Raw genomic sequence first — 17613 nt, forward strand, 5'->3', positions numbered from 1 at the left:
GTTGTGAAACACACCAGGATCCTTAGGAATTCAGAGATGATCACTCTCCTGTACATGATAAGGCACTAAAGTGGATTAAAATCTTTTAGAAATGTTTCTAACAGGACATGAAACAAAAGGAGTTTTCTGATTCTTCCTCCTAACACTGCAACTTCTATTATGTTTTGTCCTCTATGCTGAAGCATAGAGGACACGTTGAAAATTAAGTGTTGCAGTACAGTCTCTTGGCCACTTGAGGGCCGTTTTTAGACATCTGGCAAACTCTTCTGTTTATCCAAGAGGTGCAAGTCACAGATACCCCAAGTAAAGGAAAGTTCTGTATTTTTCACTCTCTCACTTCTTCCGTGTTAGATTCCGGCCATCTGCTTGTCACTATGTATTCCTAGTATCTAGCACCTACTACCTCTAGAGTATAGTAGGTGCTCAATAAATCTGTTGACTAATTAAAATGCATTCCCACCCATTCTTCACAAGGCAGGGCTCTTGCAGGGGGCCTTAGAAAACCTACTTGAGTACTTATTGGTCCATCATTTGACTTCTTTTCCTAATGGGCCTCCAGGATAGTAATTCCTTGGATCCATAAGTTAACGGACCACCATAGCTTTTCTCTGTTGGTCAGGAATTCTTATGGTCTGTGGTCCACAAATGACCTGCATCAGAATTATCTGGGATACTTATTAAAAATATAGATTTCTGGGGGCCGGCCCCGTGGTGTAGTGGTTGAGTGTGGTGCACTCCACTTCAGCAGCTCAGGCTCGCGGGTTCAGATCCTGGGTACAGACCTACACCACTCATCAGCCATGCTGTGGTGGCAACCCAGATATGAAGTGGAAGAAGATTGACACAGATATTAGCTCAGGGCTTATCTTGCTCTGCAAAAAAAATATATATATACACACTTCTGGATCCCATCATAGACTTATGTGGCCTTTTATGTCTGGCTTCTTTCACTTAGTGTAATGTTTTCGAGGTTTATCTATGTTGTGGCATATAACAGTGTTTCATTCTGTTTTATGACTATTATAAGTATAGCTGCTAAGAACATGTACAAATTTTTGTTTGAACACCTGATTTTGATGCTTTTGGATGTATACCTAGGAATGGAAATTGCTGGGTCATATGGTCATTCTGTCTTTTAATTTATTGAGGAACCACCAAACTCTTTTCCATAGCAGCTTTGCACCATTTTACATTCCTACCAGCAAAATCTGAGGGTTCCAGTTTCTCTACACCCTTACCAGCCCTTATTATTTTCTTTTTTTGTTGTTTTAATTATGGCCATCCTAGTGGGTATGAAGTGGTATTTCAGGACAGTTTTGATTTAGCATTTGCATTTTCTTCCAAAATACGAAGGGTAGGTTCAGTCCATTGCCTTACATTATCAGTTGTATTTTGATGTGTATTCTGCCATATCTACGTCATTGTGGCCGTATTTCTTGTTTTCTTGCCTGTTATCTCTAACTAGACTGTAACCTCCTTGAAGGCAGGGGACCAGGTCTTAATACTGCTTCGTATATCCATCAAGTAGGGATAGATAGATAGATAGATAGATAGATAGATGGCTATATATAGTAGATATTTGTTAGTTTCTTACAATTTGAACAATAGTCTTAATGTTACAATAGCAACTTTTTATTCTTTTTCTCTCTTCTTTGACCACCATTAGCTTAACATTTTAGCGTTACTGCCTTTGCATATCTTTTATGCTGTTGCCTCTGCTTGGAACTCTCTCTGTTGAATCTTTCTTGTTGAAATTCTGTTTATTCTTTAAGGGCCAACTCAAATGTCTCTTCTCCCTCTTTTCCTAAAAGTCTTCTCTGGTCAGTCTAGTTAAAAGAAAGATATTTTCCCTTTATTTTTACTACTGTTTAATTGAGCACCTGCTTTCTGTTAAACGTTTTACTTCATTGACTAAATCTTCACAATGACCCACAGGGCAATATTATTCCCAAGTTATAGAAGAAAATATTAAGGTTCAGAGAAGTTAAATAGCTTGCCTAAGTAGTATTCGAGCTGAGGTTTAAACTTGGGTCTCTTGCTTTAAAGCTGTTGTTTTCTCCCCCTACTATTTTATACTACCTCTTGTGGCATTCTGCCTTTCGTTTTAGTTCTTATAGTTGGTTGAGAATCAGATAAAGATCTTTGTGTCCATCATGGTGTCTTTATCATTCAGTAAATATTTGTGGAATGAATGAAAAGGGGAGGTTTGCATTAAAAATACTTGAGGTTTGTGAAATAACCCTTTTAAACAAAAGAATGGACAGATTCCAATTTAATTCAGTACTCACTATCTAATGGGTCCTTTATTTAAATTGTGGGATAGATGAGGTCAATCTTCAAACCTGCAGCAAAGCAGTGTAGCTCAGTGGATGAGAGCCTTGACTTTAGAGTTGGGCTGCCTGAGTTCTTGTCTTGCTTTGCCCTGCAAGTTACCTAACACCTATTTTCTCCATCTGTGAAATGAAGATTAGTACTTAGCATTTAGAATTGTTAGGATTGAGTGAGATATTGAATATAAGATTCAATGACTGACCCTGTAGTAAATATGCCATAGGGAGTGATTGTTGTTTATAATATTGCCCATTGTCTTTCCCATTCTCTCTGATTTGATGGTCTGTTGATTCTCAATCTCAGGTGACAACTATCTCCTTGTCTATTACTAAATAGCCTAAATAAGAAAGGCTAGCTTGTTTCCTGTCACCTGTTTTTTATATTCTTGATGTATTTAAGGAAATTAGTGGCTCAGTAGTGTTAATTGATGCATCTTTCATGGCAGGGAGTCGTCGCATGGTGGATGTCATGGATGTGAACACACAGAAAGGCATTGAAATGACCATGGCTCAGTGGACACGCTACTATGAGACCCCAGAGGAGGAGCGAGAAAAACTCTATAATGTCATCAGCCTAGAGTTTAGCCACACTAGGCTGGAGAACATGGTGCAGAGGCCCTCCACGGTTAGTCTAATCATTTTCTCCATATTGTCGTTGTCACCAAGAGGGTTGTTTGTGTATTAGGAGAATTTATAACTCTTTGTATATACCAAGACGAAGATGAACAAGGCAATTTGACAAGAATAACTTGTATTTTTAGAAAGTTCAGGGCCGGCCGTGTGGCCGAGTGGTTAAGTTCGCACGCTCTGCTTCGGCGGCCCAGGGTTTTGCCAGTTCGGATCCTGGGTGTGGACACGGCACTGCTCATCAAGCCATGCTGAGACGGCGTCCCACATGCCACAACTAGAAGGACCCACAACTAAAAATATACAACTATGTACCGGGGGTGTTTGGGGAGAAGAAGGAAAAATAAAATCTTTAAAAAAAAAAAAAAAGAAAGTTCATCACTTCTGCAAATCACTTCATATAGGGAGTGACCATTCTGATTTGCATCACCAATAACTTAATAGGAATTTTTTAGAGGGCAGAGGACAAAGCACTAGTATCTTTTAGAGACCTAAAACAAGGCCTTTGCATATAATGGAGAAGAGGCTTAAAATTCATTCTTACAAGAACTGTCAGTAGGAAGTTTGCCTAATTTCTGTCCTGTAGGTTTAAACTTGCTGAGAAACTTGGGGGAAAACTGGTTTAGAGCCAGGTGATCCTTTTATGAGATGGTTTCTTGAGTAGATTCTACTCTATGACGAATAACAGTAAATTGACTGCCCGTCCTAAGGGAAAGTTAGTTTTGATTCTTAGCTTTCCTGAAGGTAGGTACTGATTTAACCTATCTCTTTGCAAAATAGTGGTTGTCTACAGACATTGAGAACACTTATTTCCCTGAGGGGGATTGATTTCACTTTTGAAATATACCTAGTCATTTTTGGACCATATTTATTCATTTAAATCCTGACTCAGAACTCTGTTGAGTCAGGTATTCCACCTGGAACAACAGAACTTGGAACGTTCTAAATCCTTTTTTAAAGTCAAGGTCTCAGTATTTTTTCCTGTCTCCACTTAAATGATCCTAATTATACCTTTTGATTTTCAAAGTTGAAATGTAGTAATTGCTTATATTACCATTATTTAATGTGTGTATACCTTCAGCTTACTAGTAAATTGCATTATTATTACTAACACATTGATATGTACAGACCAACAGGAAAATCTTCTCAATGTTTCACTGTTATCTGAAGAGACAGTATAATTTTGCCATTGCTTGTTACTGGAGATCCTACAACTAAATATAAAATTTCTCGTTAAGAAAATTTTTTCCCTCCTAGATCTAGTGACAAAACTCCTTTTTATATTATCATTTATTTGGTTATGTGGAAACACAGAAAGACAGGTGGTTAGAATTTAGCCTTGTCATTAGCCAAACAGGTCCACTTAAAGAATTTATTAAAAGGGGGATGTAAGAATCACGATAACATTATTTATGAATGTGTTGCTTAATTCTTATAGAATTTCAATTTAAAAATACTATGATTATAGCCATAAAAGTAAAACTTGACCTGGATTTTACTTTTCATTCTTAAAATTAGAAATGTGTTATTCACGCGTGAAGCCTTCTTTGTAACATCCTTAATTTGTTCATTTTGTCCCTAGTTTTAATGATAAAAATGCTACATCGTTTTATAAAAATTAGAAAAATCGTGCACCGTTAAATGAAGGAGTAGAATCCATGGAAAGGCTTAGAAATAGGACTTTTCTGGAGGGCAGAGGACAATGCACTAGTATCTTTTAGGGACCTAAAACATGGCCAGAAAGATTGAGTGAGCTATTCCCAAGGTCATCTCCTAAAAGCAAGCAAACTTTTAATGATCTTGCTATCTAAGCAGTAATTATTTTGCTGGGATATTATTTATTTATTGAGGTATTTTTCCCCATGGTACATTTCTCCATTTATCTAGGTCTTTGCTAATATATCTCAGTATTGCTTTTTTAAAAACCAACCTTATTTAGGTACAATTGACGTGCAATAAAGTGTATTCATTTGAAGTGTACATTTTAATGAGTTTTGGCAAATGTGTTCATTTGTGTAATAATCTTTTACATGAGCTACATAATCTCTTGTTCACTCTGATCTCCACACCTTCAGAGTTATCTTATTAGTTGAAGTGCCTACCACATGCTGAACGCTGTGCTGTATGCTGGAGGTACTGTGGAAAATAAGATCTTTCTTGTCCTCAAAATGCTTAGAGTCTTATGGGAAAGAAAGACCAGAAAATAGGCATTTATATATGTGCTTCAGAAGTGGATAAATACAGAGTGTCGTGAGGGCCAGAAGGAAGGACCCACCTGACCTAAATTGGGGGAAGCTCTTTAGAGGAAGTGATCCCTAAGCTTGACATGAAGGAAATAATAAGACAAAGAGAAGGAAGACTAGAATTCCAGGTGGAAGGAATAGTACGTGTGAAAGCAGGTACAAGGAGAGTACGTGTAAATGCCACTGTGGGTGCTAGCATAAAGTGGGGTTCTCTGGTGAGAAGAGAGAGAGCATTCATTGCTGTCATTCCAGCAGAACTGAGAGGTAGATTAAAAAAAATTAGCAACAGATAGAATGTGCTCATTTGTTTGGTGATGGGGAAATGAGTTCAAGGAGGGCCATGAGCTGTTTTTGCAGTGTCTGAATAAATTTGGTCCTAGGCCAATGCCACTCTGGCCCTAGTATTGGTGCAGGACAGGTAGAAACTGGTGATTACGCTACTAAGAGACTTGCCCTTATATGGATCAGGCCATTTAGTAAAAGACCTGTCCAGAGCCTAAAGATTACCTAAGAGGAAAGGTATGAACACCTTTCTACAATATTCTCTTGGTAGTCAGATGATACCTAATAATACCAAATAAAGGGAGGCCAGAATGAGTGATTTGTTGCTGCAGGTGAGAAATTCTGACCAGAGTAATTCAGCTTTCTCTCAATGAACACTTGATAAAAAATACTCATGTTCCTAACCCTTGCTCTCTCTGTCCAGACATAAGAGCTTATAGTGTATTGAGTAAGTACAGTTAGGTGTTATTCTGTTAAAGGCTTTCCAGGGGACAATACAAGGAGGTGGGAGATGCCACTACGTTAAGAGAACTGAAAGTAGATTTTGTTTGAGGGAAAGAGAGGAATCTGGGACTCATTCAGGGTTCTAGGCCCAGTGGATGGTTGGTTAAAAGTTGGCTCCCTGAGCAGAGATTCTTTGAAATGGAGCAGCAAGTTAACTTCCATTTGCTCCTTGTCATGTTTGTTTCAACTTGTGTGTTATTGGTGATCCCTTCCAAACGTTCTTCCACCGTTTACATCTAGGTGTCCACTAGACACCTGCCTCTTATCGTTAGGCACTGATTTGTATGCATTTGTCTAGGTTTGTATTGTAAGGGAAATAAATAATCAAATATATAGATGTTTTTATAAAACTTACTAGATACATATTTTTTACAGCCGTAAGTTAGATGCTAGCAGTGTCAGTACTGTGCTGGATTCGTGGTTGTTTGGCTCACACTTTGTCTACCTGAGACTGTTTCTTGGAGTTCAGTGGTTGTGTGCACACATTTGAAGGTACAGGACACATTACAGTTCAGTGTGAAGTGTTCAAATAAGTTCTGCTGCTTTTGCTTCTTATTTCTTTCAGCACATATTATTTAAAACAGATTCCTAGACTCTGATAACATTATTTCAAAAAGTTTTAACATGTACTTAACATGTAATCTTCACAATATCCCTTTGAGGTAATTATCCTCATTTTACAGATGAGTTCCAGGGGCTTACATATGATCTCAGGAAGACACGACAGACCTGGTACTTCTGATTCCTAACCTAGTAGTAGATTCTATAGCACATTGCTACAAATCCCTACTGGATTTTTCTTTTCTTTCAAACTTTTGGTAGCTTAGCTCCTCTAACAGTGTTATATCTTTTGGTAAGTTTGCAGGTATCTTCCAGACAGTACCTTTTATTGGATCAAAAAATATGCAACTGATTATACCAATACTGACACAGAAGAGAGGGCTTGGTTGGATACTACTGTGTTGTTTAATGACTTCATTTTTTTTTTTCCTCCCTGCTTCTTCTCCCCCAATCCCTCCAGAACATAGTTGTATATTTTTAGTTGTGAGTCCTTCTAGTTGTGGCATGTGGGATGCCGCCTCACTGTGGCCTGATGAGCGGTGCCATGTCCATGCCCAGGATCTGAACCGGTGAAACCCCGGGCCGCCGAAGGCAGAGCGCTCGAACTTAACCACTTGGCCACGGGGCTGGCCCCTAATGACTTCATTTTGATTACTGCTGTCTTTACGATCACGTTGATGGAACCATTAGTCTTTATTTTCAATGAATAATTATTTCTAGAATGGTTGCCTATTGACTCTAAGATTCACCAGCAGATTGTTTTAGTTTGCTAATAATTAAATTGTAGTTTTTCAGTGTATATTTTGAGAAATTCTGTTTTTCTTAACTTGAAAATTCTCTTTAATCCCAACCCTTCCTTTGAAGCCTCAGCATTTCCTCCTCCTTTTTAAAGGTGGATTTCATTGACTGGGTAGACAACATGTGGCCAAGGCATTTGAAGGAAAGTCAGACTGAATCAACAAATGCCATCTTGGAGATGCAGTACCCTAAAGTGCAGAAGTAAGTGGCTTACGCGCATTTTCCTCAGTGTGCTATGGGAGACCGAAGTGATAGCAAGGAATGGTTTGTCCCTTAGGAGCCTTGCTCCATGTCCTAAAGATCAAAAAGATGAATTATTTAGAGTAGACTTTACAATTCCAAAGGGAAGAGTGTATGTAACAGTACCATAGCCCATGATCACATAGTTAAAGAAAAAAATATGTCTTTCTGGTAAGGTGATGACTTGAAATTGCATTCCTAGCACTGACTGGGAGTTGATTAGGTGGAAGATAGAGGGAGTATAGCAGGGGAGACTGTGGCGTTGCGGTGGAGCAGGTCCTCTTTTCCCTGTCAGTGCACTAATGCTGCTGCTTTTTTTGGGTCAGGTACTGTCTAATGAGTGTTCGAGGCTGCTATACTGACTTTCATGTGGACTTTGGTGGTACCTCTGTTTGGTATCACATTCATCAAGGGGGAAAGGTACGATCAAAGCTGTCATGGGGGTTGGAATCTGAAGCTGGTTTTATGACTTCGTTCATGTATGCTTCATATCCCCTGGAAATGAATCTATCAGGAGATTAAGTTGACCTTCTTGGCCTAAAGTTCAATATGAATTAGTATTCATTTAGTCCACTATCATTACACCAGTATTGACACAGTACTTAGTAAACCTCAACAGTCCTGTTTCTGGATTCCCAACGCAGAATTCTCCAAGTGAAGGCAAGGAAGTGGTTTTGGAGGACAAGATAATTTCTCGATGTGGAAGTGTAATAAAGTAGTGGAAGGGAACACACATTTTGCATAGAGTCACATAAAGTCAGCAGATTAAAATCCACATCACCTTTCCCCGAGTGCAGGCATTGATCTGAAACGTGGCCACAGGAAGTCTTTAAGTCTTCTCTGAAGATGTCAGTAAACTTTGAAAGATTGTCCTCATTCATAAAGAACTGTATTCTAGCTTGTCAGTATTTCTGAATGCTGTGTGAAAATGCAAATCTAGAATTACTATCAGAGATTTATAGTATTATACTCTTATTGTTACCCTTTTTTCCTTCATTGGAAGTGAATGCATTTGTGAGAGAAAAATAGAGCAGGAGTGGAAACAGATAATGCTTTTAAAATGTGAGGTCCTAATCCAGAGCAGCTATACCTCCAAATCCAAAGTCATCTTGTTTACTTTGGATCCATTGAAATGCTGTCTTAAGTTTTGTCCTTTTGGTCTTGGTTACTCCCTTGGAGCAAAGCAACCCAAGCCTGTCTCTTGAAGATATTGTACCTAACTAACTGCGCTTCTTAGGACTAGAGGCCAGACAGCCAGGGGGAATAAGGGACTGCCTAGGCAACAAGCCGAATGCCCTTCTTCTCTCTGAGTCCTGGATGGGGTCCAGCTTCTACAGCCAAACCCCAGGGAAGTCCTAATGTTGTTTCATCAAGTAAAGGACAAAAAAGATCTCCCTCCTTGAGGCCTCTAGAATTTCCCAAATGGTCAAGTTCCACAGGCTGGGAAAGTTGCTTGCCTCTCTTCTCCCTGTTGGTCTTAACTTTGTACCTGTTTGTCAGTTGAGGGAGACGACTGGATCATGTCAATGGCTGTTAACAGACTGAAGTTTTTTAACTCACAGGTCTTCTGGCTCATCCCCCCTACAGCCCACAACCTGGAGCTGTACGAGAATTGGCTGCTGTCAGGGAAACAGGGAGACATCTTTCTGGGTGACCGGGTGTCAGATTGCCAGCGCATTGAACTCAAGCAGGGCTATACCTTCGTCATTCCCTCAGGTAAGGAAGGTGGGGAAAGTGGATTTTCTGCTCTAGCCGCTTTCTTTTCTTAAAGAAAAAGGAGGGGCCGGCCTGGTGGCGCAGCGGTTAAGTGCGCACATTCCCCTTCGGCAGCCCAGGGCTTGTGGGTCCGAATCCCGGGTGTGGTCATGGCACTGCTTGGCAAGCCATGCTGTCGCAGGCGTCCCACATATAAAGTAGAGGAAGATGGGCATGGATGTTAGCTCAGGGCCAGTCTTCCTCAGCAAAAAGAGGAGGATTGGTGGCAGATGTTAGCTCAGGGCTAATCTTCCTCAAAAAACCCCCAAAAAACAACTACCTCCTCTTCTAAGGGATGGCTGTGAAGGCTAGAGTGCTGCGTCAGAAATATCTTTGATCAGGTCACTAGTTCCACAATAAGTACTTGGAGCACAGATTTTGGAGTCACAGACCTGTATTGGAATCCTGACTCTGCATTTACCTGCCAATACCACTCTGGTCAAACATTTAAAATTCTTGTCTCATTTTGTTGTGTGGAGTAAATGAAAATGTAAATTCTCTTGTACTGAGCCTGGTTCATAGTAGCTGCTCCAATAAATGGGAGCAGTGTTTATTAAAAGTTTGTTATATGCTAAACACTTCACATAGGTTTTCTCATTTAATGCTTACCAACAACCATATAAAGTATAATTTGTCCTGGTTTTGCAGAGGATGTTGAGGCTGCAAGAGATTAAGGAACTTGACCAGTGGCTGAGAGGCAGAATCAGAGTAAAAAGTGTAATGTAGGAGTCTTGTACTAGTTATCTGAGAGAGCCATATTACAATGTGTGCTTACAGCCACTGCCCTCCTTTCCCTTTGTTCTAGGCTGGATTCATGCTGTGTATACTCCTACAGACACATTAGTGTTTGGAGGCAATTTTTTGCATAGCTTCAATATCCCCATGCAGTTAAAAATATACAACATTGAAGATCGGACACGGGTAAGTAATTCTCTGTAACAATTGGATGTGAATAGATTTACTCCATTTAAGACACATGTTATAAGAGATTTGTTAATAGTTTGTCTCAAAACTTCAATTTGTCTTTGAATTAAAATGCAGTGTTCAGATTTCAGGAACACCAAGAAAAAAATTTTAAGATCTGCATGCCTGGTTTTGGGGACTCCAGTTCCTTGAGGTTGTTGGTGTTTTGGATGTTTATAGGGCTAGAGAAGGACGTTTGGTAATCTCTTGAACCATGTGTTTCATTTTTATGCTCTTAGAATAATTTGGTGTAATGGGATTTATCAACTCAAGATTCACCACTTTAAAAACTTGTGTATCTTTACTCTGATTGCTACCTAATATTCAAATTATTATACTTTAATATATAAATGTGTATATTGCCTTTCTCAACTGGAGTTCCATGAGAGAAATAAGCCCTGTATAAAATGATTTGTGTGTCTTATTTTCTCAGTTTTCCCTAGGATGGTACATAGCTGATACTGTTCTGGATGTACTGTAGGAAAAAAGTTGGTTATATGCAGCAAATGCCTTAAGGCAAGAGTTGGCAAACAACTTCTGTAAGGAACTAGGTAGTAAGTATTTTAGGCTTCGTGGGCCATACAGTATCTGTCACAAGTACTTAATTCCACCTCGTAGAGTGAAATACTTAAACAGATGAGCATGGCTCAAATAAAATTTTATTTATGGACACCGAAATTTAGATTTCACATAATTTTCCTGTGTCACAAAATCCTCTCTTAGGTTTTTTTCCAGCTATTTAATTTTCTTTGGATGAAAAATTTGGATTTAAAAATGTGAAAAACACATTAAAAATGTAAGGCTCGCAAGCCTAACAAAAATAGGCAGCAGACCAAATTCACTAGCTGCTGTTTGCTGGCTGACTGGTGCCTCAGGGAAGTAGGGCTTAATTCTTTAGAACCCTAGTTGGTAAGGGCTGAGTTATGTACGATTAAAGTATAAATGGTATTGGCATTAAACAGCAATTAGAGTATAGAGCATTTGGGGGATGTGATGTTCACAACTTGCCCTCAAGTAGTTCAGCAAAATAATAGCAGTGTATATGGATAGAGATTAGCAAATGTAGGGAAAGATCAATAGCTGATGACTCTCTAGCAGTGTTTGTGGTACTGCTTTTGAAACTTTTTGGTGGATTTGAAAGTTTTCAAAACGAAAAAATAGGGGGACCGGCCCTGTGCCTGAGTGGTTAAGTTTGCATGCTCTGCTGCGGCGGCCCAGGGTTTCACTGGTTTGGATCCTAGCCACAGACATGGCACCGCTTGTGAGGCCATGCTGAGGCAGTGTCCCATGTGCCACAACTAGAAGGACCCACAACTAAAATATACAACTGTGTGCTGAGGGGATTTGGGGAGAAAAAGCAGAAAGGAAAAAAAAAAGAAGATTGGCAACAGTTGTTAGCTCAGCTGCCAATCTTAAAAAAAAAGAAAACGTAAAAAATAGTAATTAGTGAAGAATTCACAACTTTAGAAGGAATGATCATTGACCTATTTACTGTGAACATGGTCAGTTAACCATTTTGGTGCCTATTTTGAAACATTTATTTTGATTAAGAGCTAGCAATGGTCTTATACATAAGATCGATGTTGGAGTTACAGAGATTGCCCTATTAGTAGAACTGAGAGGACGCAGAGGTTTTTAAATGTTTTATAAAAGTGAATTTTTGCTTGTTAAGAGTAATGAAACTACAAAAGACAGTAAGTAGTTTAGTAAGTTTGAAGTTGTAATAATAAAAATAGCTAAAATATTTCAAAAGAGAAAAATGACAATTTCATAGTAAAATACTACTTTTATTTAACTCAGAATTATTCTAACAGGTAATACCACCTACCTGCGGTAAGATTCAGTCTGAAAACTAGTTTTTAGAAAGCGTTCCCCCTTTTTTTGGCTAAAAATTACTATTATATCCCTGGTTTAATTGGTTGCTCAGTTTGAAGGAAGAAAGAGAAAATATATTCAGGAGCATAGGTAAAATGAGTACCTTATCTCTGCATGAAAAGTTTCCTGCAGACTTAAAATGGCAATAACTGATCTCAATTTATCTACTTTTCCTAGACTTTGTTTATCAGAAAGTGTCAAGTTACAGTATCTAACCATCATATTGTTTCATTTTTCCTAAATATGGCTTAATTCTTTCATTCCAAATAAGGAACCCTTCTGTGTTTCTATAAAGTTGCATTGGGTCTCCTACATATGTACACAGAGTGGTTTTTTTATTGCTTTCTACAGCAATGTTTTATGTGCCAATACCAATCAGGCATCTGTTGAACATGTTACTAATCTCTATAGATTTATGAAGTTTAATTTAAAAGAGAATGTATAGAGGATGCTTTACAAAAGAAATATAAAGTGTGTTGTGAGTTTAAGACAATGTTTTAGTTACTTTTGCCATGCTAGTATGGGAATACACTGTTTAAACTTGTGTTGATAATTATTCTACTGATAGTGCTTAAAGGCTCAATAATTTTCTAATAAGGATTTTAAATTTTTGTTTCAAAAAATTCTAACACTCTTAAAAATTGGTATGCTCAGTAGTGTCTGGCAGCATAGGTAAAATGTAAGGAGACAGGTTGGGTGTATGATATCTTGGCTGTTATTAATACAGTCTGATGAGTTCCAAGTAAAAAAATCAAGTTTAAAGCGCTATTTTATATTTTCTTTTCTTTTCCTTTTTTTTTTTTTCCTGTCAGTATTAGTCAGCTCTTAACAGAGTCCCAGGGGACTTTAGAATTTTGGGTTGTCCTGAACTTTTAATAAAGACCTTTCCAGAAAAGTGTTAATATGCTTAAAAGGCGAGCAGATAGGCCCAGTGTATTATATTTAATTTGGGGGAACCAAGCATTGTTAATTCTTGTCTCTCTGGTCCCCCCACACCTTACCAGAAGTAAATTAATTTGACTTTTAAATAAGGGAGGAGAAACCTCTTCTAGTTGTTAACCATGTAAGAGACCCAGATTCAGAACCTGGCTCATCTGCGTTGGAAAGCTGATGAAAAGTACATGCCTTTTCTGCCTTGTGATGAGGAAAGTGACCTCATTCCACAGTGATGCCCTGTGACCTGGTGAAGGGACTCCCATCTGGATGTTTTGATTCAGGAGGACTACCTGACATGGAGCTTTGAAAAGGAGATGGGAACATTCTCAGGAGTTGCATATTCAAAACAGTCTTAAAAGTATCATTTGGTTTATCCTTTTGAAAGATGACCTCTCTAAAAGACGACAGCAAAATATGTTTAGGATAGTTCCCATTGTTGGTCTTCCTCACTGATTTTAATCCATGTTGATTTGCCTTTTCCTCGACTATGGTAGATCTAAAAGGCAATTCTTTTTATTATTATTCAGCTGGAATAATTTCATGCTCCTTTTGGGGAGAATGGAAAAAACTAAAGAGACTAATGAGGCCACGTGGAACAGTAATCTGACTTGTGGACATACCACCTTGGCAAACTATGAAGTGTGAAACAGGCAAACTGAGAGTTGATCATGGGGAAAGTACTCAGTCTCATGTCCTGAACTGGACAAAGCTTGAGGATGAATCTCTAGTTATACTTTCATATCTGTAAGGACATTATGAAAACATGTAACTTCATGTCATGTCCTGTTTTTCCATTAGATTCTTTCTTCCCTGGGCTGATGATTCAGGGTAAAACTATAGTAAAGGCAAGGGGGTTTGCCATGCCTTTGTATCTGAAGAACGCTAAAACAGTTTTCTCAATTATATTATGTCTTAGTCTAACATTTTATTCTCTGTCTCAAAACTTCTTTTTGATGCTTTCCCACTCAACCAAGACAACTTCTTGGTGGTTCTTAATGGTATTTCGGAGTACCTTTTATCTTTAGTGATTGTTTCCCAACACCAGCGTTTTCTGGGTTGACAGATACACTTAAATTCTTGCTCCAAATGCCATCTGAGGTTTGCAGGTCAACTAGAGAGAGTTTTTCTTGGGTTAATTATTTGTAGTGATTCAGTTTGTCTTTTTCTCTTTCCTTGAAAATTGTTATCGCCTTGCTTTTCTCATTATTTTGTTTCTGTGCAGGTTCCAAATAAGTTCCGCTATCCGTTCTACTATGAGATGTGTTGGTACGTGTTGGAGCGTTACGTGTACTGTATAACCAACCGCTCTCACCTAACTAAGGAATTTCAGAAAGAGTCCCTCAGCATGGGTAAGTGTTCTGCCTGCATGAACTTTCAAGACACCCTGCAGGACTGAGGAATATTCGGGAATATTCAGTAGGCTGTTGCTCAATAGTTTTGTTTTTACTTTTTGTCTTTTTACTTACCTACGTGGAAGTACCACATTCATTCATTGGAGTGAACACTAGTTACAGCTGATCTCCAACCCAGATGTGAATTAGTAGGCTGAATGAAATACTCTGGATCTCATCTTTGAGTTGTTGTTAGTACTTAGCTCCTCAAGAAAGATGATCAGTTGTCTAAAATGTCTTATTGTGTAAAGAATGGTCTTTGGCACAATAAAAACTAGGAGTGTATCATCACAATAACTCTTACTATATTCTAGGCACCTTACTAAGCAGTTCACATACATTAAGTTCTTATTAATACCTGTGAGGTAGGTATTATTATTCTCATTTTATATGTGATAGGAATATTAAGGTTCAAGGAGATTGAAAACATTGTTCATGATCTTAGAGTTAACAAGTGGAAAAGCTGTAGCTTGACCCAGATTGGTAAGGCTCTAAAATCTATATTTGTAACCTCTGTGCTTTACTGTTTCCTCAACTTCTATCAAGAGAGGTGTTTTATTGATTGGCAGGATAGTTTCAGCTATACATTTTTGGGTTGTTCCGTGTCTTAAAGTGCAGAGGAGTCAACACTGTAATATCCTGTGGTCACATGTCTCATGGAGTCTTCAATCCAAGCCAGATATTTTTTGCTTTAGCATTTTCTGCTGAGGATAGTTTATTTTCTCATTTGAAAATAAAAAATGCTCACCCAATATGTGAAAGCAGAATACGGAATTGTCTATACAGCATGATTTCAATTTTATTTAAAAATGCATCTAATCATAGTCATACACATATACATAGAAAAAGATGGAAAGAAAATGTATCACACTGTTGAGTTTTTATCCACAGGTGGAGGGATAAGGGATGACTTATTCTTTGCACCTTCCTGTATTTTCTAAATTATTAATAGTAAACATCTTACTTTCATAATTAAAGGCCAGCGAACATTTAAAAATTCTTCTTTCATTAAAACTTTTATTTTCAATTTGTTTTGACTATTAGAATCTTCCTTTTAAAACATATTCAGTTTGGAGCCAGCCCAGTGGTGCAGCAGTTAAGTTCGCACATGCCACTTCGGCAGCCTAGAGTTCGCTGCTTTGGATCCTGAGTGCATACCTACACATTGCTTGTCAAGCCATACTGTGGCAGGTGTCCCACATATAAAGTAGAGGAAGATGGGCATGGATGTTAGCTCACGGCCAGTCTTCCTCAGCAAACAGAGGAGGATTGATGGCAGGTGTTAGCTCGGGGCTAATCTTCCTCAAAAAAAAAAAAAAAAAAAAAAAAAAATCATAATATTCAGTTTGTTGGCCATGTTGCCGGGATTTTAATTTCAAAACTTAATTTTATGACCAAAACTGCTTTTTTAATATATGTGCTTTATACCGTCTACTTTTTTTTTTTTTTTTTTTTTTGCTGAGGAAGATCAGCCCTGAGCTAACATCTGTTGCTGATCTTCCTCTTTTTTTTTTTTTGGCTTGAAGAAGATTAGTCCTGAGCTAACATCTCTGCCTATCTCCCTCTATTTTATGTGGGTTGCCACCATAGCATGGCTGATGAGTGGTGTAGGTCCACACCTGCGATCTAAACCTGTGAACCCCAGGCTGCTAAAGCGGAGCACACCAAACTTAACCACTAGGCCACAAGGCTGGCCATGTATAGTGTCTACTTTTTTTTTTTTTAAAAAGATTGGCGCCTGAGCTAGCAACTGTTGCCAATCTTCTTTTTTTGAAATTTTCTTTCTTCTCCCCAAAGCCCCCCAGTACATAGTTGTATATTCTAGTTGTGAGTGCCTCTGGTTGTGCTATGTGGGATGCCGCCTCAACATGGCCTGACGAGTGATGCCATGTCTGCGCCCAGGATTGGAACTGGCGAAACCACAGGCCGCTGAAGCAGAGTACGTGAACTTAACCACTCGCTCACAGGACCAGCCCCTGTCTACTTTTTAAAAAGACAATGAAATCATAATCCCAAATTTAAGTTTGAACTAGAAGTTAATTTATAGCCGTTATCACAGGTACCTTATTTCTAGCACACAGTTCAAAGACTGGGCCCTTCTCAGTCTTTTCGAAATCCAATTGACTTTTTACCTCAGTTGTCCTGCTAGCTCAGGATCCTGTTTTGACCTATAACTGTGATTTTCAATAGCAGACAAATGGGTTGGAATAAGGAGAGAGACCATTTTTAAAATGTAAGGACTTCATTTATAACCTCAAAGCCCCTCCCATGCTACCTATTTGTCTCATTGATCGCATGGCCAAGTGGCATGTTCTTACTTCATGTTTGCTTCCTCCTGGCAGATTTGGAGTTAAATGGTTTGGAATCTGGAAATGGGGATGAGGAAGCAGTGGATCGAGAACCCCGACGCTTGAGCAGCAGGCGCTCCGTCCTCACTAGCCCTGTGGCCAATGGGGTCAGCCTGGACTATGACGGACCGGGCCAAACCTGCCGCAGCCTTCCAGGCCTGAAGAAAACCTTGTCTGGGGGCTCACCCTCTGACTCCAGCCGCGGCTCCCACAATGGCCAAGTGTGGGACCCGCAGTGTAGCCCCCGAAAGGACAGGCAGGTGCATCTGACCCATTTTGAGCTTGAAGGCCTTCGCTGCCTTGTAGATAAGTTGGAGTCTCTGCCACTGCACAAGAAATGTGTCCCCACAGGGATAGAAGATGAAGATGCTCTCATCGCTGATGTAAAGGTAAGCGCTGGTCATATTATGTGACCTACTGATCTGGCTAGGGCAGTTTCTGGATTCTGAGAGAGAAAGTACAGGAATTTTGGATAATCTCTGGTTCAGCCAGAGAGAAGTTGATATGTGCGTGTGTGCGTGTGTGTGCCACGCAGTGTTTCACTTCCTTAAGTGAGGTCAGGTCCCTGTTATGAAAATACTAACATTTGTATGTTCCGTTAGGACTTAAATTTAGTCCTAAAAACACAGATTTCAGGCTGCCCCTAAAAATAAAGGAGAGCCTGAGAAAGTATTTGTGTTAAGAACTGTTACTTTAAACAAGTTACCCTTGGATGAAGAGGCCTGTGTTAGAACATAAGTGGCTGGTAACAATCTCTAGC

The 17613-nt window shown here is 39.0% G+C and overlaps 1 protein-coding gene across 4 annotated transcripts in view; it reads left to right on the forward strand.

Annotated features, from left to right (window-relative positions):
* The window catches only part of KDM2A (lysine demethylase 2A), an 89673-nt gene that overhangs the window by 48444 nt on the left and 23616 nt on the right, over positions 1 to 17613 (forward strand). For 3 of the 4 annotated variants that reach the window (XM_001497095.7, XM_005598337.4, XM_023654542.2), the window contains 7 exons: positions 2777 to 2955; positions 7440 to 7546; positions 7912 to 8005; positions 9148 to 9301; positions 10146 to 10261; positions 14337 to 14463; positions 16848 to 17242. In XM_001497095.7, the coding sequence (XP_001497145.1) occupies positions 2777 to 2955; positions 7440 to 7546; positions 7912 to 8005; positions 9148 to 9301; positions 10146 to 10261; positions 14337 to 14463; positions 16848 to 17242 (1172 nt within the window). Of the gene's footprint in view, positions 1 to 2776; positions 2956 to 7411; positions 7547 to 7911; positions 8006 to 9147; positions 9302 to 10145; positions 10262 to 14336; positions 14464 to 16847; positions 17243 to 17613 lie in introns of those variants that run through there. The other variant, XM_023654543.2, reaches the window with a different exon arrangement.

Source organism: Equus caballus, chromosome 12, assembly GCF_041296265.1.
Source record: "Equus caballus isolate H_3958 breed thoroughbred chromosome 12, TB-T2T, whole genome shotgun sequence".
NCBI lineage: Eukaryota > Metazoa > Chordata > Mammalia > Perissodactyla > Equidae > Equus > Equus caballus.